The 24,846-nt window shown below is 38.6% G+C and overlaps 2 protein-coding genes across 2 annotated transcripts; one reads left to right on the forward strand and one right to left on the reverse strand.

Annotated features, from left to right (window-relative positions):
• The first annotated feature begins 11,766 nt into the window (after positions 1-11,766).
• On the forward strand, positions 11,767-12,714 carry LOC136174740 (olfactory receptor 10A4). The gene has a single exon (XM_065944925.1). It carries the CDS (start codon positions 11,767-11,769, stop codon positions 12,712-12,714), a length of 948 nt encoding a protein of 315 aa, XP_065800997.1.
• Positions 12,715-14,079: 1,365 nt separating this feature from the next.
• LOC136175923 (olfactory receptor 2D2-like) lies at positions 14,080-15,027 on the reverse strand. Its single transcript, XM_065946110.1, has one exon. The coding sequence runs from the start codon at positions 15,025-15,027 to the stop codon at positions 14,080-14,082; it is 948 nt and encodes a 315-aa protein (XP_065802182.1).
• Between the last annotated feature and the right edge of the window lie 9,819 nt (positions 15,028-24,846).

Below are 24,846 nucleotides of genomic sequence, written 5' to 3' on the forward strand. Positions count from 1 at the left end.
ATGCCCATCGAGTTGGTGATGCCATCCAACCATCTCATCCTCTGTCATCCGCTTCCCCTCCTGCCTTCAATCTTTCCCATCATCAGGGTCTTTTCCAATGAGTCAGTTCTTTGCATTAAGTGACCAAAGTATTAGAGCTTCAGCTTCAACATCAGTCCTTCCAATGAATATTCAGTACAGATTTCCTTTACGATTGACTAGCTTGATCTCCTTGCAGTCCAAAGGATGCTAAAGAGTCTTCTCCAACACCACAGTTCAAAATCATCAATTTTTCAATGCTCAGCTTTCTTTATGGTCCAACTCTCACAGCCCTACATGACTACTGTAAAATCCATAGCTTTGACTAGACAGACTGTGTTGACAAAGTAATGTCTCTGCTTTTTAATATGCTGTCTAGGTTGGTCATAACTTTTTTCCCAAGGAGCAAGTGTCTTATAATTTCATGGCTATAGTCACCATCTGCAGTGATTTTGAAGCCCAAGAAAATAAAGTTTGTCACTGTTTCCATTGTTTTCCCATCTATATGCCATGAAGGGATGGGACCAGTTCATGAAACCATGATCTTCATTTTTTGAATGTTGAGTGTTAAGCCAGCTTTTTCACTCTTCTCTTTCACTTTCATCAAGAGGCTCTTTAGTTCCTCTTTGCTTTCTGCCATAAGGGTGGTGTCATCTGCATATCTGAGGTTATTGATATTTCTCCCAGCAGTCTTGATTCCAGCTTGTGCTTGCATCTATTTTAAGTTTGTCAATGGACAAATTAAATTCTGTGTATACTATACTATACTTATTTTTATGTTTGCCTTCCCCCAATGTTCCTATAATTCTTTGAAAATGAATTCTGCACAACTGTTTCTGTTTTAGTAAAACAAAGGCATTCCTGAAAACTTTTTGTTCTGCAAAACTCACATTTAAATACCATGGATAAATAGGGTTAAGGCAGGCTTCTCAACTCAATGGACATGAGTTTGAATAAGCTCCGGGAGCTTGTGACAGACAGGAAAGCCTGGCATACTGCAGTCCATGGTGTCACAAAGAGTCAGACATGACTGAGCGACTCAACTGAACTGAGGCTTCTCCAAATGTATGCAACTTTGAAGCTAGAGGTGGAAAATGAGGGAGAAGATTGGTATTTTAAATATGCCTTGTGGAAAAAGTCAAACATGTACATGCACGCATTGTGCCACATGCGAAGCAAACAATAATAAACAAGCCAGATGTGGCTACCTCTTTCATTAAGAAACATGAAGTCAAAAGTCTATTCCAGAAGCACTGTAAGGAATGCCTAGATATGCATTAGTCTGTTTGGGTTAAGCCATAATCAGTTGGAGGAACTTTTATCTCAAACATGGACATCATCTTACCCCTTCAATTTCAATTCCTATTCCAGAAGGGTTAAAGATTTTGAGATGGTAGTCTTTTCATCTTAACCAGTAGTTAATAGCCTCCCCTACTGAGAGCATCCTAAACAAACTGCTTATGGTTTTCATTAATATTCTCCAGTTTGCTTAGACAATGACTATGGAATTATCCTCTTCATGCCTCTTCTGAACTCTCCTGAGTCCAGGTCAGAAACAAGTCCTAAGAACCAAGCCCAATAAGAATCAAAGTGAACGGAAATGTAAAAGAATACTAGTATGGAAGAAATTAAATCACGACTTTGAAGATACCTGCACTCCCCTGTTCATTGCAACACTTTTCACAATAGCCAATACATGGAAACCAGCTAAGTGTCCATCAACACATGAATGGATAAAGAAAATTGGTAATGTATACATATATGCAATGCAATATTAATCAGCTGTTGAAAAAAAAAGGAAATCTTGTTACTTGTGACATCATGAATGGAACTTGACAGCATTATGCTAAGTGAGATAATTCAGACTGAAAAAGACAAATATTGTATGATTTCACTTATATGTGGAATCTGAAAATACCGAACTCAAAGAAACAGAGATAAGAATGATGGTTGCCAGGACCTGGGTATGTTGAGGTTGGTCAAGCTGTACAAACTCAGTTTTAAATAATTAAGTTCTGGGGGTCAAATGTACTGCATAGTTACTCTAGTTAACAATACTGTGTTATATACTTGAAAGTTGCTAAGAGAGAAGATCTTAAACGTTTTCACCATACACACATAAACATACAGCTAATTTTGTGAAGTAATGGGCCTGTTAACTAACTCTATTATACTCATTTCACAATATACACATGTATCAAATCATCACATTATACACCTTAAACTTACACAATGTCCTATGTCAATTATATCTCAATGAATCTGGGAAAAAAAATAAAGAATACTGGTATGCTCCTCTAGTCTCTGTCTGGTGGAAACCTTGGAGAACAGACAGACCACTGAGTTTTGTTCCTTTTCTCTTGTAGCCTCACAAGTGCAGGAGAAGTTGAGGCTGCAGTAAAAACCTTCCTCCAAGGAAGGTTTCATGCAGAATCTTCATGAGATTTTCTACTCTTGGGAACCCCTCAAGTCTCATACCTGTCAGAGAGTGAACCCATGATTTCTCCTGAAGAAGAGGAAGTATTGGGGGAAGTCACTTCCTTATGGTAAACAGCAGGGACCAGGGAGCCCTGAGACCCAGTCTGGAATCCTCTAGAGTGAATGGCGCAGGCCCAGCCCAGAGCTTCCCTGGAGTGACTAACGCTGCCCAGCTCAGACTGATTTACAGCTGCTGGCCTGTCGTAGCTACCCGCAGTGTCCGAGACACTGGGACAAAGCTTCTTTGAGAATGTGACAAGGAAAACCCGACTTCACCAGCAGTGTGGACCAGGACAAGCGCAAGCAGAGTGTCTTTGGAATGACTGGTACAGACTCAGTACAGGACTTTTCTGAAGTAGCTTGCACAGACATCACCACAATTTAGAACTCCCCTGATGTCACCCATTCAGACATAATCCAAAGCTGTTCTAGAGTGACTGACACAAACCAGGGCTTCTCTTCAATGTGCAACAGACAAACCTCACTCACAGGAGGTAAGTGAAGGATGAGAAGGCAGGGCACAAACTTGAAATCTCCTGTAAAGAGGATGATGGCTCACCATCAAGAAAGGTGTCCTTTTTGACACATTTCTGAGAGATAAGAAAGGTGATCAGAAATCTCAAGTAAAACACATGGGGTTTTATAGAATTTGACAAAAGAAGTAGGACAAAGGGAATCTGCTAAAGAATAGGTAACAGTGATAAAATGTGTATTGTGCTTTAGACGGTTCAAAGTGTTTGCACATGAATTATCTCATTTCATACCCACAACCACCCTGTCAGGTGGGTAGGGCATTTATAATAACTTACATTTTATGATTGGAAAGAAACATAACTCAAAAAAGGTCAGGTCAGTAGCTTTGTGTCTCACATCTAAAACAAATAATAACTGGAACTTAGCTCCCCCTAGATCCTTGCCATGATAACTATGTGGTCTCAAACTACCACATATGTGGTAGTTTCACAAAGTTCTCTTAGCTGTGTTAACTAGTTCTTCCTTGTTGAAACAAAACATAGAATCTCCAAGATGTCATCCCTGAGAGGAGACAATCTGGATACAGATATAGCTGGTCATATAACCTCAACTGAGGAAAAGGATTTCAAGTTTCTACATAATGTCCCCTTCCCCTAGGAAAGGGTCTCTCTTCCCCTCTATCACCCCTTTCTTACTTACAGGGAGAAAACAATATTAAAAACAGAAAAGAAAGGTGAAAGACATGAAGAAAAAGAGAAGGAAGTCTAGGTCAAAAGAAAGAAAGTTATGACCAACCTAGACAGCATATTGAAAAGCAGAGACTTTACTTTGTCAACAAAAGTACGTCTAGTCAAGGCTATGGTTTTTCCAGTGGTCATGTATGGATGTGAGAGTTGGACCATAAAGAAAGCTGATCATTGAAGAATTGATGCTTTTGAACTGTGGTGTTGGGAAAGACTCTTGAGAGTTTCTTGGACTGCAAGGAGATCCAACCAGTCGATCCTAAAGGAAATCAGTCCTGGGTGTTCATTGGTAGGACTGATTTTGAAGCTGAAACTCCAATACTTTCGCTACCTGATGCAAAGTGCTAACTCACTTGAAAAGACCCTGATGCTGGGAAAGATTGAGGACAGGAGAAGTGGACGACCAGGATAAGATGGCTGGATGGCATCACCGACTCAATGGACATGATTTTGGGTGGACTCCGGGAGTTGGTGATGGACAGGGAGGCCTGGCATGCTGTGGTTCATAGGGTCGCAACGAGTTGGACATGACTGAGTGACTGAACTGAACTGAACTGATAGAGAAAGATCAAGGAAATGATGGAATACATGACTGAAGACTGTGGGAGGGAGGCAGACACAAAGCCAGGACTCCTGCTTTCATATTGTGTTTCATGCAGCCTCAGGGTTCTAAGAAGAGGCATGAGGGCGCCATTTCAGGGGCCAGGAGAAAAGTGAAAGCCAAGTAAATGGGGTCTTTTAGCCCTGGTCCCTGCCGTAGTTCATCCTCATTCAACTCAAGTCTTGAGAGTTCTGAAAGACTTGGTTTGAAAGAAAAGGGAAGGAGCTCCTCTGCTTTAAAAGTCATAAAAACTACTGTTATGCATATGTAAGTTCCCTCAGCTTCATTAACTAAGTGTTCAGAAATTCTTTTCGATAGCTTCTGAATTTGGAGCCCAAGAACCTTTTCTTTTCTGGACTCTTGTCACATACTATCTAGTGTCTAAGTAGTGTCATCAGGATATTCTCAAACTATGTTTGCTGCAGTATTCCTCTGGTTTCAACTGTCATACAACTTGGCCAAACCTCATTAGATTGCTTTCTATCTGCCTAACACTGCTTTACCAAAAGTTTGGATTTAGAGGCTTCTTGTAACTATAGAAACTGTAGAGTATATTTTTATATATGTATATATAAATTATATATATTTTTATACATGTATATATAAATTATTTAATGGGCTTCTCTGGTAGCTCAGCTGGTAAAGAATCCACCTGCAATACAGGAGGCCCTGGTTCAATTCCTGGGACAGGAAGATCCGCTGGAGAAGGGATAGGCTACCCACTCCACTATTCTTGGGATTCTCTGGTGGCTCAGCTGGTAAAGAGTCTGCCTGCAGAGTGGAAGACCTGGGTTCAATCTCTGGGTGGGAAAGATCCCCTGGAGAAGGGAATGGTTACCCACTCCAATATTCTTGCCTGGAGAATTCCATGGAGACAGGAGCCTGGAGGACTACAGTCCATGGAGTTACAAAGAGTCAGACACAACTAACACACATATTATATATAATATCAATAATAATAATGACTAATAATTCAAATGTTTTATAATTTTACATTTATTTCCATATCTCTTCAGTTCAGTTCAGTTGCTCAGTTGTGTCAGACTCTTCATGGCCCCATGGACTGCAGCACACCAAGTTTCCTTGTCCATCACCAACTCCCAGAGTTTGCTCAAACTCATGTCCATTGAGTCGGTGATACCATCCAACCATCTCACCCACTGTCGTTCCCTTCCCTTCCTGCCTTCAATCCTTCCCAGCATTAGGGTCTTTTCCAATGAGTCAGTTCTTCTCATCAGGTGACTAACGCATGGAGCTTCAGCTTCAGCATCAGCCCTTCCAATGAATATTCAGGACTGATTTCCTTTACAATTGACTGGTTTGATCTCCTTGCAGTCCAAGAAACTCTCGAGTCTCCTCCAACACCACAGTTCAAAAGGATCAATTCTTCAATGCTCAGCTTTCTTTATGGTCCAACTCTCACATCCTTACATGACTACTGGAAAAACCACAGCTTTGACTAGACAGACCTTTGTTTGCAAAGTAATGTCTCTGCTTTTTAATGTACTGTCTAGGTTGGTCATAGATTTTCTTCCAAGGAGCAAGCTTCTTATAATTTCATGGCTGCACTCACCATCTGAAGTGATTTTGGAGTCCAAGAAAATAAAGTCTATCATTGTTTCCATTGTTTTCCCATCTATGTGCCAGGAAGTGATGGGGCTGGATGCCATGATCTTCATTTTTTGAATGTTGAGTTTTAAGCCGGTTTTTTTCACTCTCTTCTTTCATTTCCATCAAGAGGCTCTTTAGTTTCTCTTTGCCTTCTGTCATAAGGGTGGTGTCATCTGTATATCTGAGGCTATTGATAATTCTCCTGGCAGTGTCGATTCTAGTGTATGCTTCATCCAGCCTGGCATTTTGAATGATGTACTATTCATGTAAGTTAAATAAGCAGAGTGATAATATACAGCTTTTACGTACTCCTTTCCCAATTTGGAACCAGTCCATTGTTCCATGTCTAGTTCTAACTGTTGCTTCTTGACCTGTATATAGATTTCTCAGGAGGTAGGTAAGGTGGCCTGGTATTCCTGACTCTTTAAAAAATTTTCCACAGTTTTCTGTGATCCACACAGTCAAACACTTTGGTGTAGTCAGTATAGCAGAAGTAGACATTTCTCTGGAACTCCCTTGCTTTTTCTATCCAATGGATGTTGGGAATTTGATCTCTGGTTCCTCTGCCTTTTCTAATCCAGCTTGAACACCTGGAAATTCTTGGTTCACATACTGTTGAAGCCTGACTTGGAGAATTTTGAGCATTACTTTGCTAGTGCGTGAGATGAGTGCAATTGTTCAGTGGTTTGAACTTTCTTTGGCATTGCCTTTCTTTGGGATTGGAATGAAAACTGATCTTTTCCAGTCTTGTGGCCACTGCTGAGTTTTCCAAATTTGCTGGCATATTGAGTGCAGCACCTTAACAGCATCATCTTTCAGGATTTGAACTAGTTCAACTCGAATTCCTTCACCTCCAGTGGCTTTGTTTGTAGTGATGCTTCCTAAGGTCCATTTGATTTCACATTCCAGGATGTCTGGCTCTAGGTGAGTGATCACACCCCCACACCATATCTCTTACCAGCTAATAATTTAAAACATTGTTAAAAGGATTTTTACAAATACCAAAAAAGATAGTGATGAGTTTAATCCATCATTGAATCCCTGAGAATTTCATGACAGAGAGCTCCATTAACTTTTTAAGTTATGAGTGCACATGGACATGTTCAGTTGCTCAGTCTTTGGACTCTTTGCAAACTAATGGACTGTAGACTGCCAGGCTCCTCTGTTCATGGGATTCTCCAAGCAAGAACACTAGAGTGGGTTGCCATTCCCTTATCCAGGGGATCTTCCCAACCTAGGGATTAAACCCAGGTCTCCCCATTGCAGGCAGATTCTTTACCATCTTAGCCACCAGGTGACCCCAAGATATTAAGCCAATTAATTGATGGCATTAAGATAAATGCTAACTACTCATTCAGCAAACATTTACTGTTACTTTGTGGGTACTAGATAATGTAATGTGGATATAGTAATGGATACATTTTGGTTTGTGGCTTAAAGAAGTGTACAATTTGCAGGCAAGGACACATATAACTGTGACACAAAGCCATTATTTTTTTTTTTAATTTTATTTTATTAGTTGGAGGCCAATTACTTCACAACATTTCAGTGGGTTTTGTCATACATTGACACGAATCAGCCACAGAGTTACACATATTCCCCATCCCGATCCCTCCTCCCACCTCCCTCTCCACCCGATTCCTCTGGGTCCTCCCAGTGCACCAGGCCCAAGCACTCGTCTCATGCATCTCACCTGGGCTAGTGATCTGTTTCACCATAGATAATATACATGCTGTTCTTTTGAAACATCCCACCCTCACCTTCTCCCACAGAGTTCAAAAGTCTGTTCTGTACTTCTGTGTCTCTTTTTCTGTTTTGCATATAGGGTTATCATTACCATCTTTCTAAATTCCATATATATATGTGTTAGTATGCTTTAATGTTCTTTATCTTTCTGGCTTACTTCACTCTGTATAATGGGCTCCAGTTTCATCCATCTCATTAGAACTGATTCAAATGAATTCTTTTTAATGGCTGAGAAATATTCCATGGTGTATATGTACCACAGCTTCCTTATCCATTCATCTGATGATGGGCATCTAGGCTGCTTCCATGTCCTGCCTATTATAAACAGTCAAAGCCATTATTATAATAAGAGTATTTTAAAATCCTGGAGGAACACAGGGAAAGAGTAATTAGTTACATCCAGTTAGGTGTGGGAATGATCAGAAAAGGTTTTATTAGGAACTTGGCATTCAGCTTTGGGTTAAAAAATAAGTATTTGTATGGTTTACCTGTGTTTCACCTAAGGCATTTGATGAACTTTTTATGAGACCTTTGTTACTATTTTAAAGAGATGCATTCCAGATGAGAGTACATATAACTATGTTTATTTATACCCAACCATGTCCAAAATGATTTAAAGTCACTGATAAAAATATAAAGTAGCTTTGCTATTTGTTTAAAGAGTAGAGATTAAAAATTTGTTTCCAACCATTTGGGAATAAGCTTTAAGTTATGTGCCCTAGAGTCTTGGCTCTGTCCTAAGAAATATTTTGATTAAATATGTGAGTGAATCAGACACTTATGGCACACTAAGTAATGCAATGCTGTAATAATGGAGTAAAACTTTACAAGTGTCTTGTCAGTACACAGCAAAAATAAAAATGAACAAAACAAATATAACTTGGAAGATAAAATCTAATCTATCAGCTAGGAAACACACACACACACACACACACACACACACACACACACACAGTCCTTATATAACTATTGGTTCACCTAGAGATCCAATAGTATCATCAACCTGCTTTGAAAAAAGTGAAACCTTAGGCTACATTAATTATTAAGCATTTAGAGTTAAGAACTCTGCTAGTGGCAAAAGATACAGTGGTGAATGAATACATTTGTCCTCATGATGTTAATAATTATATAACATAAATAGATGCACACATACACAATTATAAAGATGCTCTAATAGCAGTTTAAATCGTGTTAAAAGAGTAAAAGAATAATCCCTTGATCTGTCCAAGGGAGGACAGGGAAACTTCACACAGAAAATGATGTTTCCACTGAGACTTGAAGAATTAGCAGAAAGTTATACATAGTTGCAGGAAGAGGTTCCCAGAGTAGAGAGCCACAGGCAGAAAGGCAAGGAGAGGTGAGAGAAAACCATGTGTGCACAGAACAGAAAGTAATTTGGTGTGATTAGAGCATCAGCTCTGTAGGGGTTTTCAAACTGGAAAAATAAGCAGAAATCAGAGAAAAAGACCTTTTAAGAATTTTACTTATTCCAAGAAGAGTAAGGAGTGACTGAAAGAGAGTTAGCAGGTAAATAAATTTGTTCGAGCTGCTGTCAGATCACATACAAGTCAAGAATGGATCGAAGAGAATGAGATAGAGTCGGGTTCCTATAAGATTCTAGGCCAGGGGAAATAAGAGCCAGAACCTAAAGCCATGGTGATAGAGATGGAGAAGGTGATGTTGAATCAGTGTTTAGGAAGAAAAATAATCAAGTTTGGGGGATGAATGAAGAATTTTTAACCCAGTTCCTGGGGACACAGCCAGGTGGCATCATTTCCTGAAATGAGGTAGATGAAAGTGGGGAGGAGGGGGTGGCGAGGTTGGGCAGGAGGAAGATATGACTCACCAGTCTTTACATCTAAGGCTGTACTGTTGCTGTATGCTGTCTTTTGTGTCTAAATTCCTTATGAATGTGGCTCACTGTGCCTACCCACTGCCATATAGGTATTTCCCTAATTATTTTCATATCTTCTTCATTCTTCAATTAATAACAAATTACTGGGTATCTGCCTTGCATGGTGTTGGAATAAAAATTTGAATAACACAGTTTCTGCTCTCAAGGAATCTACCCCATAGACTATGAGATGGAGACATATATTCAGGATTATTCTAAGATAAGGACAGTGAAAGAGGTATTTCAGGTCTGCAGTGGTGCTAACACCATGAAATGTTCTGCCCTCCTAGAAGTAATCTTGCTTCTTTTCTCCTTTGCTACCATCCTATGCCTAGAGCTCCAGCTTAGTCTCACCCGTGAGTTCAAACTCATTTCCATTCTCAGAGAGGGGGTGAAAGTGCCACCTAACAGGCAAGCCCATGGTTTGGAGTCAGATGCCAACACTTGCTGGCTGCCTAACTTTAGGAAAATTACTCCCTTCTCTGGTCCTCAGATTCCTTGGATGTAAAGTGAAACTAGTAATAGTTCCTACATCTTCTGGTAGTTGTGAAAAAACCATAACACTTGCAAAACACTCATAGTACTGTCTAGTATTGACTTGGTGCCCAATAAATGTTCACTTTTACTATGAAAATAAATAAGATTTCAAAAAAGTTTCTATAAAGTAAGTGATGCCCAGCTTGAGAGATTTTAAATGAATAGGAATCAGGAAAAAGTTTTTAAAAGACTCTTTCTCCCTATTTTTGCTCTTTACCTCCCTCTTTGTTTCACCACCTTGACTTCATGTCTTGCACCTGCTCAGTACTCTACGCAAAAATCACCTTCTCAGTGAGACCTTCTGTGACACACCCCACAGCCTAAATCCTGTCTTCTCCACTGCTTTATTCTTCTCATCATCTAACATAATAAACATTCTATTCACATAACTTAATATAACACACATTTCCTGTTAAAAAGTGAGTTATATGAGGGTGGAGATTTTTGTTTGCTTTTTTTACTAGTATATTATTTTTCAATATTTAGAGCACTCTCTGGGCACACTAAAGATAATCAATATTTATTTAATAAATTATTTTTTTCTCTTAGCGATTGAAAATAAAAGGCTAGTAATTTGGGGCAATAGATTATATAAGAAGTAGATTTTAGAAGGTAGATCTAGCTTGAAATCATTATAATTATAATGAATAGCATTCACTGAGTGTGTGTTATAGGCCAGTCACCATGCTACGTGCTTTAGATTTAATCCTTCATTTAATTTTGTAGCCATCAAAAAAACTTTCAGAGTTCCAATTTTGAAGTTTAATTATTGATACAACGGTGAAACCGTCTGATTCTTTTTCACAGGATTTAACATTATTAGTCACACTTGCATACTGGATTTTGTCTTTATTAATGTGTAAAATTTGTTTCATGTTTCCTGAGAGTCAAGACACAAGATGACCAGTAGAAGCTAATGAAAGGGTTCATACATAACATACCTGGATGCTGCCTATGGTCTGACAGTATTTTGAGTCTATGTTCTCTTTGTCTGATCACATATAGCCACATGCAGGGTATTTAGTCCTGTGATTAAGATAAGCCACAGGTCCTATATTATTCATCTTGTTTAAACTACAATTGTCTGAGTTTAGAAATGATTACTCCAGTATACTGAACTCTTCCCAAGTATGAGCGGCTCCAAATTGGGACACATTCAGGTTTCCTCCTGAGGGATCATTGGTAATGGTAACTCACTTTCCTTGACTTTCTCCTTCCCTCTTTCATTTTGCAGAAAACATGCCCTCACCACCTTTCTGTACATTAAGACCCTTCTCTTCAGAAATGGTTGGCCTGGCTTCTATTTTGGCCCTACTGACTGTTGAAGAGAGATAGGATAGAAGCACAAAAATGAAGCTGTGACTTTGGCCATCCTCTATTGAGTAAAGAAAAGTCAGGACATGTATAGATATACATGGTATGCCTCAGTTCAGTCTGAAAAAAAAATTGTTGATATTCTTAGAAAAAAAAAAAGTGAATCCCATAGTCAGACTTGTTTTTAACATTGGAAAGTATAGCTGTTTAGGCTTCAACAATAATAACAAGAGGATGAAGAAAGAGGCCATGAGAATTTCCCTTTCTAAGGGTGTAATAGAGTCTAAATAGCATATGGAGACTGCCACCTTCCTGGAGTGTGACTGTCCAATGAAATCCTGAGCAGAGGAATGATGTGGGGAAACTGGACAGTTGTCAGTGAGTTTGTTCTTGTGAGCTTCTCATCCCTGTCCTCTCAGCTACAAGCTCTGTTGTTTCTCCTTTTTTTGACCATTTACCTTGTTACCCTGATGGGAAATGTCCTCATAATCCTGGTTACTACAGCTGACTCTGCCCTCCAAAGTCCTATGTACTTATTCCTCAGGAACTTGTCTTTCCTGGAGATAGGTTTCAACTTGGTTATTGTGCCCAAGATGCTGGGGACCCTGATCATCCAGAACACAACCATCTCCTTCCTTGGCTGTGCTACCCAGATGTACTTCTTCTTCTTCTTCGGAGCTGCTGAGTGCTGCCTCCTGGCCACCATGGCGTATGACCGCTACGTGGCCATCTGTGACCCTTTGCGCTATCCAGTCATCATGGGTCGCAGGGCCTGTGGCCAGCTGGCAGCTGCCTCCTGGTTCTCAGGATTCCCAGTGGCTACTGTGCAAACCACATGGATTTTCAGCTTCCCTTTTTGTGGCCCCAACAGGGTGAACCACTTCTTCTGTGACAGCCCCCCTGTCATCACACTGGTCTGTGCTGATACCTCTCTGTTTGAACTGGAAGCTCTAACAGCTACTGTCCTATTCATCCTCTTCCCTTTCTTGTTGATCCTGGGATCCTATGTCCGCATCCTCTCCACTATCTTCAGGATGCCCTCAGCCGAGGGGAAGCGCAAGGCCTTCTCCACCTGCTCCTCCCACCTGCTGGTTGTCTCGCTCTTCTACAGCACTGCCATCCTCACATACTTTCGACCCCGGTCCAGCAACTCTCCTGAGAGCAAGAAGCTGTTGTCACTCTCCTACACCGTGGTGACTCCCATGTTGAACCCCATCATCTACAGCTTGAGGAATAGTGAAGTAAAGGCTGCACTAAGGCGGGCCATCCGCAGGACCTTGGGCTTTCAGAAACTATGACTGACTTAGATGGAAACTGAGGGGATGGAACACATAGACAAAGGAAAGAAAAGCAAGTTCCTCAAATACATCTTTGGTCTCTATTCTTTCCAAAAGCCACAGTATACACACTGGGACTTTGGACTTTCACTGGGATCCATTAATGAATGAAAGAACATGAGTGATGCAATAAAGAACTTCAGTAGGCCCAGTATTCTCTGGGTCTAGGGTACCGATGTCTCTGAGGATGCTATATTAGTTTACACAGATTAGCAGTCTGATGGTTGACAACTTCATTACTTTTTGTCATTTCTTTTTTGCTTTAATTTTCTTGAACTTCTTCATGTCATTTTATAATTTTATGCTTTGTTTTCTTCTGTATGTCCAAAAACTCCACCAGTAACTTTCAAAGATCTTTCTGTTTAGGAGATAAATTAATGATAATTGTGATAATAAATAGTAGAGTTTGCTTAATTCTTTCATTCACTTTTTTTTCAAAACCTTTGGGTTTAGAATCTAACTTTCAAAAATTTAAGAACTCAAAATGTCAACAAATTTTTATTCAGCATATGTCAGACCTTATTTAGACCCTGAAGACACATGGGTGAATAAAACAAATTTCTTGCCTCATGGAATTTTTATTTTAGTGAGAAAGAGAGAAAATAAAATGGTGCTTTAAATCCTCCATTTGCTTGTAAAGTACCCATGTTTAGAAGGGTATGATTTGAGGACTTCCTCTGCTACCATAATTGGTCTGTGCCTCATTTGGGGAAAACTGATTCACTACATGGAAAACTGCCTTAATCTCAAACTATCCACCTTGGATATGGGAGTTACTTGACAGAAAGGGTGTAAAAGAATCCCAAGTTAAGTAGATGTTGACAGATTAGGGAAACTACTCTGAATAATCCAAAGAATTTTTGTTTCTAGATTTTTGGGGGGGTAACATCATTATGATTGGATGGCATCAACTGTTCTTCATAAGCTTGCAGATCCCTCAACAAATTTTGCTGCCCCTTTATGACTTTGTCAGTGACATATTTCAATTCTAGACTCTTGGCAAAGAGGAGACTTGGGACATGGGCACCGTAGCTTTGTGGAAAGTATTGATAAGAATTTATTGATAATTCATTGATATATTTATTGATATAAAATGGAAGTGTTTCTTGGGTGATTTTTTAAATAAAGACCAACCAGAAGGAAGCAGAGCATCCTTCCTAATACTCCATGAATTATTGTCCTTCTTCTTCTACAGAGGAAGTGCTGGGTAAAGGATGGCACATGGGTCCACAGACAAGTACCAAGGATGAAAGTTACCATATTCCAATCTTGCAGAGGCACCTATTCAGCCAGACTTAGAAGTAGACAACCAGGAGGTTCTTGGTGTCAGTGGAAAACTCCAAACCTGCATGGGAAATTCCTTGTGGCTACTTTCCTCAGAGCGCCCTTCACATCCTTGTTCCTCAGACTGTAGATGAGGGGATTAAGCATGGGGGTCACCATTGCATAGAACACAGATACCAGCTTTTCCTGTTCTTTGTAAGACTTTGGTGTCATGTAGGTGACAATTGCTGACCCATAAAAAAGGATGACCACCATGAGATGGGAGCCACAGGTTGAGAATGCCTTGAGCTTGCCCTCAGCTGACCTCATCCTGACCACAGTCACTATGATGCGGCCATAGGATACCAGGATTAGAGAAACCGGTATGAGGAGAATCACAATCCCCATGAGGAAAATGACCATCTCTGAAGTGTGGGTGTCTGTGGATGCCAGGATCAACATTGCAGGGGCCTCACAAAAGAAATGAGCAATATTATTGCTGCCTTGATAGGGCAGTCTTAGTGTGAAGGTGGTGTCCACCACAGACACCAGAATGCCACTGGCCCATGATCCTGCAGCCAGCTGGATGCACACCGTACAAGTCATGGTGCTAGGGTAACGCAGAGGGTTGCAGATAGCCACCTGTCGATCACAGGCCATCACCGCCAACAGGGCACACTGTGTACCCCCGAAAATGAGGAATAGTAGAAGCTGAGCTGCACAGCGTGTGAATGAAATCACTTTCCTTCTGGAGAGCAGATGGGCTAGAGCTTGAGGAACGATGTTGGTAGAGAAACAGAGGTCAGCCAGAGACAGATTGCAGAGAAAAAAATACATGGGTGAGTGAAGCCGAGAGTCAGCCTGAATAAGGAACATGAGAAGCAGATTTCCAAGCACGGTGGCCAGGTAGACACCCAGGAATAAGGTGAAAAGCAGCTCTTGGGTGCGTTGGTCACCAGAGAGTCCCAGAAGGAGGAATTCTGTCACCTGCGTCTGATTTGTCTGTCTCATGGTTTTATCAGTGTGAAGTCACTGTACAGTATATGTAGGTGGGTATAGCCTATAAGATTATACAATTCAGAGCTGGAAGGCTTAGAAATTGCCCCCAATCATACCAACCATTTTAAGAATCCCCTTTATTAGGCTGTTAGAAGATGACTATACTGCTTTTTTGGAATGTTTTCAATGTTGCAAAACTTAATACTTCATAAGATGGTACATTCATTTCTAGTGTCATCTGACAAGCATATGGTAGATCAAAAGAATCATCTTCATCATCTTTTCTATCTGAACATCATACTTCTAATGATAAAAACAATAGATTGAATTCACCTGTAAAGTCATGAAATTTAATTTCTCTTTATTATCAGCAAAAACATTTGAGTCTTATTTTGCTGTTGTGATACCTCCCCCATCTCATGATGGTGTAGATACTTTTTTTTAGTTTTTCAAACATACAAATCTTCCTATTGTTTCTTCCCTGAAAAAAAAAAAACTCACTCACCAAGGTATAAGAAAAAGAACCAAAATACCTTGTAGAATTGATATTTTTCCCTCTGACAAAATAACCTCTTTTGAAAGAGCTAGGAAACCAAGGGATAACTCTGCGTGTGCTATAATCTTTCTGACAATCCTGTCCCCCACTTCAACTGGAGCTCCTGAATAAAAATCTTAGTCATCAGTGAACTTCCAAAACACCATTATAATGTAATATCCATTTTAAGCCAGCACCCTGTCTGGTTTTGTTCAGATTAAACAGCACTAATCCACCACTTCCAGTCCATCATCTCTCGCCTATTATTGCATTATCACATCTTGCACTATATTTCTACATTCTCAGAGACTAAAATCTCCTTTGATAACTTGGTCTATGTCTTTTTCATTTTTGTGTTCTTTAAAAGACATAGCATAGAACTCTATTCAATAAATTATGTTTCATGAAGTAAATAAAAATGATTTGACCACATAGTTTTTAGTCGAGTTGTTTAGAAAGCCTAGAGAGACTTGCAATAATGTGGGAACAATAATAATTTTTTTTGTGGAGCTGTTGCAAAATAGAAAGGAAAGAAATTTACTTAAGACTAAAGTTTAGAACCCTATGCAAGTTTTGGGCTACCAGTCATTTTTGTGTTTGGTAAAGGTGATTCAAAGTATTTTAAAAAATATATCACATTAAAAATAAATTGAAAAATACATACATCAAATAGAATACATAAGATTACCAATGAAACAGTTACCAAAATAGTTTTGGGGAAAAAAACTATGTGACATAATAATACGTGTGGCTCTTTAATACATTAAAACTTAGGCAGATCTAATAATCACCTAAGTTTCAAAATGATGAGCTTAAATATGATTTTGAGGTAACTTCAACAACTTCAATATTATTTTAAAATACTTCTAATTTCTGTTGGTGATAAAGTCATGGATACCCATTACCAACTCCCGGAATTTACTCAAACTCATGTCCATCGAGTCGGTGATGCCATCCAGCCATCTCATCCTCTGTTCTCCCCTTCTGCTCCTGCCCCCAATCCCTCCCAACATCAGGATGTTTTCCATAGTCATCCCTAGAACATCATAGATTCACAGCATATCGTGGTTTAATGAATGAAAGTACTCGGTCAAGTGACTCTGTATCACCTAACAATTACTTACATCAAACTGATATAGAATTGCTTCTAAAGGGATATAGAGTCTGTTGTCAAAATAGCTGACATAAAAATAAATTTTGAGAACACAAGCTATGTTAAGATAGATACTTTTAGAATTGTCACCCATTTAGTGTAAGTTATTACTTCATAGGTTCTTAGTCTCCAGGATATAGTTCAGTTTGGGTCCTTTAGACTAATTTCTCTGCCACACATCATTTCCAGAATAGAAACTAGTGCAACTGTATCAATCATGTGATTAGATCTCAGGGAAAATTAAATGGTAAGCAAATATCTATCTGTTTTGATTCAAAGAGGTAGATAGCATAGAACTAAACACTTGTTGCAAAGTTCAAAGTGATGCCTACAATCAGTGGTTAACTTATTGAATGGGCAATCACAGGATATTGGTAATTTCTATGACTTCTTCACCTACTATAGATTTTTCAAGATCCCATTTGGGAAAAAATATTATTTTGGATCATTTTCTTTTCTGACCCACACCTTTTCCCCACTCCCCACTCCCAGCCACTCCCAACAAAACAGACACACACACACACACACACACACACACACACACACACAGATACACACACATTCTCAAACTAGTCTATCCTAGATACATAAGTGTACTTATAACATCATAACTCTTAATGAATTATATTGAAATTATTTTCTTTCTCTGAAACTGTATGATGTTCAAGGGCAGGAACCTCAACTGAATCATCCTTATTTAGAGTAAATAAGATAAATCCTGGTATAAAAATAATTACCGCACCTTTTTGGAATTGATTTGACCTGAGCCAAAGTAGCAGGAGTCAGAGATGAGTGTGAACTGTCAAATGGTAGCAGCTCTCATGGACCCTGGGAGTGCAGCATTAGAGGGCTACACTCTGACCTTTCTTGATTTGTTTTTAAAAGCATATTATTCTCCCATGCAAGCATGGAGAAGAAAATGTTCCCCCAGGTGACTGCAAATCTGCCCCTAGGGTCAGTAAGCCTTTGTAAGAAAATGATGTTTATTGTCAATCGTTCTCTTGTGTTATTTTGCCTTTTCCTCAGATTCAACATAAGATGGTAGGTTCAATTCTCTAAAAATGACATGTGTTACTGGATGTGGAACAGGACAATAGGGTCACAGAGCCAGCCATTGTCTAATCTGACATTTCTTTTAGGAAGAGGATACTGAGGAAATCCATAGGAACCAACAACAACAACAACAAAATACTAATTTTCTGAGCCTAAGATCTTTTGGGCTCAAAATCACCTAGTCCCTACTTCCCATACCTATTTACTGTCTTCCAAGCCCAGCTCAACAGAAGCATGAGAAGTGTAAGAATCCCCATGGAAGTTCTGCTTATGTTTCCATCAGGTGAGAACACAATTCCTCGTCACAAAGAATTTGACATTGTAATTGTGGTTTGATGAGGTAAATTCACTGTGGAAAAAACCTTGCCTAGATCTATGCCAGAAGATTTAGCAGTAAGAATCAGACTGTTAGGACAAAATTATTAATAGTTGAATTTTAAAAATCAAATCTATGCAGAGATTTAAACCAGTTCACTCCCAATATATGCCAAGTTATCCCCTTTGTTCAACTCATACCTTCTCTTTTCCTCCCTTTAACAATTATATCAGCATTTTTTCATACAGTGGAGAAAAAAAAGATCATATTAGCATATTAAAGCCAGTAAAAACATCTCACTGTTGAGGGGGAAATTGCTACAGGTGTATTGATTGCAGAACTAGAAGAGCAGAGACTGGGATATTGTGTTATCAAGTTAAATTGCTCAGTAAAATCTCTGAAGTCAAGATCAAGGACAAAGCAGGAAAGGGAATCCCCACATCTCCTGTGTCCTCCTGCTCTATCCAAAATTCTTATTGATCAGGGGGCATATTGTGCAACAATAGTTCCTTTTAAATGAGCTAAATACCAGGATACCAGGAGCAGCCTCTGGAGCCGCTGAAGTGCTCAGGAGAACTTGAACCATTAGGGTGGTACCAGTTCTTCTAACATGTCTTCTCTTTGGAGAAGTGTTGTATTTTGCAATTAAGTATTGTTTTCTGGAGAAAAAATTATCAGGTTGCAACCCCAGGTCTATCACATAGTCTGTGTATGATTTTGAGGAATTTTATAATTTGCAGAATGCAAATGTAGTATGCCTCAGAAAATAATTAGATCCTCTAATTATTAACATTTAACAACACTTTCTTCATTTACACACAAAGTATTTTAATAATTTAATGGTAAGCTATAGATGTGATGCCCAGAATATGTAAAGAACTTCTACAAATTGATTAGAAAAGTCAGGGAATTCCAGTTTTTAAAAAGGGTAAAAGACTTGAATATGTGTTTGCAATATAGAAAATAGTTCATAAGCACAGGAACAGCATAATTGGCCACCAGAGTGTATAAATTTAAACCGTAGTGAAATAGCACTAACCCTTCATCAAAATCCATAAAATGACTGAGGATGTGGAAAAATTTTTATTGCTGATGGGAGCATAAATTGGTACAATGAATTTAAAAAGTTCATCAGGAAGTATCTTTGAAAACTAGCCTAAGCATGTGTCTTCTCTCCAACAACCTAGTAAATTTTTTCCTGAATATATACCATGTAGAGATGCATGTTTATATTTATTGCAAGATATGCACAAGGATGTCATAAGTCTATTCATAATAGCCACAGATGGAAGCAATATAAATTTCTACAGACAACAGAAAAGATATACTGTGGTACAATCAAGCACTGGAATATTATTAAATACTTTTAAAAGAAAGAACTGCTGCTATATACAACCACACAGATGAAACTCACAGCATGATGTGCAGTAAAAGAAGCCAGACATACAAAGAAGTATGTACTGCATGATTCCATTTATTTGAAGCACAAGAACAGGAAAACCTAACCTTTGCTTTTAGAATCTTAAATAATGGTTACTGTTGAAGGAGCGTTGACTAGGCACATTTTGATATCTGTGAATGTTCTGCATTCTGACCTACATAATTGTTATGCAGTTGTACACATATGTAAAAACTTCTTGAACTGTACTTAAGATTGGTTCACATCACTGTGTGTAAGTAACACCTCATTAAAAGAAAGAGAGGTGAGAGAGAGGAGAGAGACAGGAGAGGAGAAATGAAGTGATGCATTTAATTAAAGCTGCTGGGGGCAGAGGTGTGAAGTAGCAGAGGACATTCAAATCCAAAAGAGGAGATCTATGAAATAGACAAAATATAAACATGATAAGATTATCAAAATCCCAAACTGGTTCTTTGTAAAGATGACTAAGATAGTCAAAGTTCTGTCCAAAATTAATTTTAAGAGTGAAACAGTAAAATAGAGGATCCCAAAGGGCCATTCCGCCAAAGAAATATAAAAGAAAAAATGGCAAATACTGTCCGAAAGAAAACCCTTATCTAGACTCTGGAAAATACCAAAAGCTTACAATAAACAGTTGCACGTTTAATCAAGAAAAAGACAACTGGAATCCAATTAGGAGAGCTTTGTGCTGTTTTAACCAAGAAACTGAAAAGGACAACCTGTAGAATAAGAGAAAATATTTGCAAACCATATAGCTGATGACAGTTTAGTATCCAGAATGTATAAAGAACTCATTCAACTTAAGACAAAAACAAACAACCTAATTTTAAAGTGGACTAAATAAATAAAGTAAAAATGCACAAAGCACTTAAAAGGCATGTCTCCAAAGAAGATGGCTAAGAAGAATATGAAAAATGCTCAACACCATTAGGCATTTGGGAAATGGAATTTAAAACCACAATGAGCTATCACTTGACACTCACTAGGATAACTATAATAATAATAAAGACACAAAGGAAGGAAGATAAGAACAAGGATTGTTGAAGATGTGGAGAAATTGGAACCCTCATGCATTGCTGTTGGGAATGTAAATTTGTGCAGCTGTTGTGAAAAAGTTTGGCAGGTCCTCAGTAAGTTAAGTATAGAACTACCATACGCCTCAGCAATTTCACTCCTTGGTAAACACCAAAGAGAACTAAAAACAAGAACTCAAACAAATACTTGTGCATAAATACTCATAGCAGCACTGGTCAAAATACCCTAAAGTTAGAGACAACCCAAATGTCCACCAACTGAGGACTGAAGAAGCAAAATGTGTTATATCCATAGAAGGGAATTAAGTACTGATATTTGCGACAACATGGAAGGACTCTGAAAACACGCATGGAAGGACTCTGAAAACACGCATACGGCTCTAAATACCCTTATCAGCCTATGGTTTGCAAATATTCTTTCCCATTCTGTGACAGAGTCATTTAGGGGAAAGAACTAAGAAGCCCCTATCCCACTCCTTATATCAAAATAAATTCTGGATGGAGCAAGATATAAATGTAAGCAAAAATATGAAAATCTTAGAAGAAAGAAATTAATATTTTTATAAAGCATATGATTTAAAATATAAATAGAGGCCTTTTAAATATTAAAGACTGATTGACTAAATTATAAAAACACATGTGATATAAAAATCCATAAAGTAGGTCAACCAACAAAATGGAAAAATACTTATTTCTGAGAGGAAATTGAAGAGTCAATTTTTCAAAATATTCGAGGTTCTTACAAAGCAGTTAAAGAAAGTCAGGGTTTCCCTGGTGGCTTAACAGTAAAGAATCCTCCTGCCTACGCAGGAGATACAGTTTCAATCCCTGGGTCAGGAAGAGCCCCTGGAGAAGGAAATGGCAATCCTCTCCAGTATTCTTGCCTGAGAAATCCCATGGACAGAGGAGCCTGGCAGGCTACAGTCCATGGGATTGCAAAAGAGTCAGACAGTAGTTACTGATTTAACAACAGAAAGAAAGTTGACAACCTAATAAGAGAAAATGAGTAAATAGTCCCTTTACAGAAAGGGATGAATAAACATATAAAATTATGCTCATCCTCAAATATAATTGAAGATTATATAATAAAATAACAGTGAGGGTTTTTTCCCTAATGAATTAGCAAAATTGAAGAGCATGACAATACCAACTGTAAGGAAAGATATAATTAAATAGGAACTTGAATGCAATTTTGATGAAAGTATAAATTAATGCAACTGACAATATTTGTTAATATTTTAAAGGAATATACTTTTCGACCCAGCAATTAACCCTCAGGAAACTTACTCATCAAATATATTTGAAAAGCACACAATGATATGTGTTCAAAATTATTCATCATAGCACTGTGTTAATATCTAAAGATTGGAAATAGCCCAGAAGTCCATTAACGTGAATATAGTTAAGTAGATCACGGCATATTTATGTCACAAAACAAAATCCATTTATTTTTAATGAGTTACTTTTATATGTTCTATGAAACCTCAACTAAACCACTAATAATGTCTAAGTCAAACCAGTAAAACTACAGAATTCAAATTAATAGCATTTCCTTAATGTGACAGATGATGTCTTGCTGAAACGAAATTGCCACTTGAACTATGATTGGAGAACTAACAGCTTCAGGACATTTTCTTGAATCTTATATGCCTATACTATCCTTTGATAGCTTGATTCTTCCATTATTTCACCATGCATTGCTTGGCCTTTAGATGATATGTAATCCTCATTTAGAAATATTTACATTTTTTTCATTAGCTTGAGAGAATTGTAGCAGGAGTTCCATTTTCACATAGTCAAACCAGTCTTAATAGTTTAAGAAACAAAGCTAAAGTTTCACTCTACAAAACTGTCTTTTGATTGTAAATTTTCTCCACAAAAGAAAAGCTTGACTTTGTGTTCAGTAAAAATATACAATTTTAATATAACAGCACACCCTGTTCTCATGTGGTATCAGACAGCACTAACCAAATTAAACTCTACCACTTAAGGTGATCACATGGCACCTAAACAACCATAAATTGAAACGAAAATGCAAGCCCTTCAACCAAGCTGCATAACTCAATTAGAAAGCTGGCATCTGCATAATCCAGTATCTGCTCATTTTCATTTCTATTTAATTATCATACAAGATACAATTTTTGATGACTTATGAACCTCTGAGCCTATATGTGCTAACATTATTTGAATAACATTATAAGATTTAAAAGAGAGATGATTATGATTTGAAGGCTTTAGTCTGTGATTTCAAATATAACATGAAATGCCCTAGGGTGTCTCAAAGGATGGAAAGTATTAAGATAATAAGGTAAAAAGGTTGAGGGTTCTTGAACTCCAGGGATTGCCCTGTTTACATCACTTTCAGGACCTCACCTTTAAATATTCCCTGGAAGGAAAATCATCTGTTCAGAACTGGGACATAAGAGAATGGGAATTTGTACCTTGAATTAAGTAAAGCAGGGAAGCTTGGGTTGGAGTAAAACTCACAGGATGACTCAAGTGCAGACTTTGAGAGGTATTGTTTAAGCGCCTACATACAACTGGTGATGTTCTTCAAGAATGGCTATGCAGGCTATAGGACTCACTCCCTCTGGCACTTGATCCTCATTTCCTTTTCCAATGACTCCTCAGCCTTTTTCTATTTTCTCTCTGCTCTCAGGTAAGAGTAGGAAAATCTCTGATTGACCTCAGTCTACAGATCTGCAATATAGGTTGGGGACTGGGTTGTGGGCATGGTGTTGGGAAAATGAGCTTTGTCACTCTTACCCATTAATGTTTTTCTTGCTAGACTCCCGAAGGCAATTCTATTTCCAGTCTTCTCCTCAAGAATCCCAGCCCCAAATCCTCTTCCAAAATTTCTCCTTCTGGGATGAAGTTGTTTCCAGAAAGGTCACATGACTTCTCTCTTGCTGTTAACAAACAACTATGTTTTATTCACCCCTGCCCTCTGCTATCAACCCTTTGGTCTTCACTGTTCCCCCAGCTTGCATTTTTTTCTACCATCTCCTCTTGAGTAGGCAGGGAGCGGGAAGAATACTGGGAATCTTGCTTTGAGGAGCCCCTTCAAGAGTTTCTTGTCTGTGAACATGCTCTGGGTGTAGGAGATGTGAAGGAGCCTGATTGTATGATACACTGATCTAGGAATGCTAGTACTGCCGCCTCCAATCCCCTTGATGAGTCAGAGCAGATGGAGGAAAGCTACAGTCAGCGCTGTCCTTCCAGTAGGAGGAGGACTCTAGCCTCCACTGCTGGGCCATCACACGTATGCCTCATATTCCAATAATCTTCTCATACGAGTCAGGCACGGTGACTTCCTATATGACCTCAGTCAGTATCCAGTTGGCCCAATACTTACTCTGTGACTCCTTTTGTTATGGTAGAGATTTGGGGGCTATGAGAGTAAGTATGTAAGAATACAAAATACTTATGTGACTATATCTGTGATGTGTAGCTGTCTGTGCGTTTGTGTGAAATATTGCTTGTGAAGTTGACTGAGTAGGTACACATAGCATCATTATCTGTGTATGACAAGAAGTCATTCCCAAATTCGCAGTTGTGTGTACATAAGATTAACTCACTAAGAGAAGATATCTGGAAAGACCATACTGGTTATGATGTCATTAGGGCCTCCGAGGTATAAAAGGTTCACTGCCTGTCTTTTTTGTTTGGGAAAAGAGCCAGACTTACAGATCTCCTCCTGTGGCCCCTTCCTCCTTCTGCTTTTCTCCACATCTCTGGCTTCCTGTCCTCTATGCTCAGCCTCCCCTCCCTACTTTCTTCTAATTTATATTCCCATTAATATTTTTCCCCATCCATTTCTGCTTCCTCATTTTCTATCTGTATTTAAGAGAATTATTTAGTCAAATTGACAAAGTTACATGAACATTTAGAGTGTAAAAGAATAATTTTCCCTGATCTTCTTTGGGATATAAATGATACTACATTTCATCTTATTTGACCCTTTTTTTCACTCATTTATTACTCTCTCTTTCTGCTTGGAGATTAAACCAACTTCTTCCCAACCCACACATATACATACACGTATGTTAAATGTACAAATCCCACCTTAGATAGATAACCATTCTTCATATGTACTGTACAGTTTCTACCTGAATTCTTAGTTTTGCTGTGTGTTGTTTATCAATGTGATAAGGGTATTATTTAAAGGGTTCATTGAGATACACACACACACATGTTATTTTGCAGCCTACTTTTTTGAGGCAACAGTGTCAGACATCTTCCTATGGAAAATATAGATCTACTTACCTTTCAATGGTTTATTGCATCATCATCCTCACCCTAATGGTAGGCAGGCATTTC

The sequence above is a fragment of the Muntiacus reevesi genome, chromosome 9 (genome assembly GCF_963930625.1).
Source record: "Muntiacus reevesi chromosome 9, mMunRee1.1, whole genome shotgun sequence".
NCBI classification, from domain to species: Eukaryota; Metazoa; Chordata; class Mammalia; order Artiodactyla; family Cervidae; genus Muntiacus; species Muntiacus reevesi.

Bases quoted from the DNA above. Each gene is read 5' to 3' on its own strand.
- LOC136174740 (XM_065944925.1), top strand. From the start codon at position 11,767: ATGATGTGGGGAAACTGGACAGTTGTCAGTGAGTTTGTTCTTGTGAGC.
- LOC136175923 (XM_065946110.1), bottom strand. From the start codon at position 15,027: ATGAGACAGACAAATCAGACGCAGGTGACAGAATTCCTCCTTCTGGGA.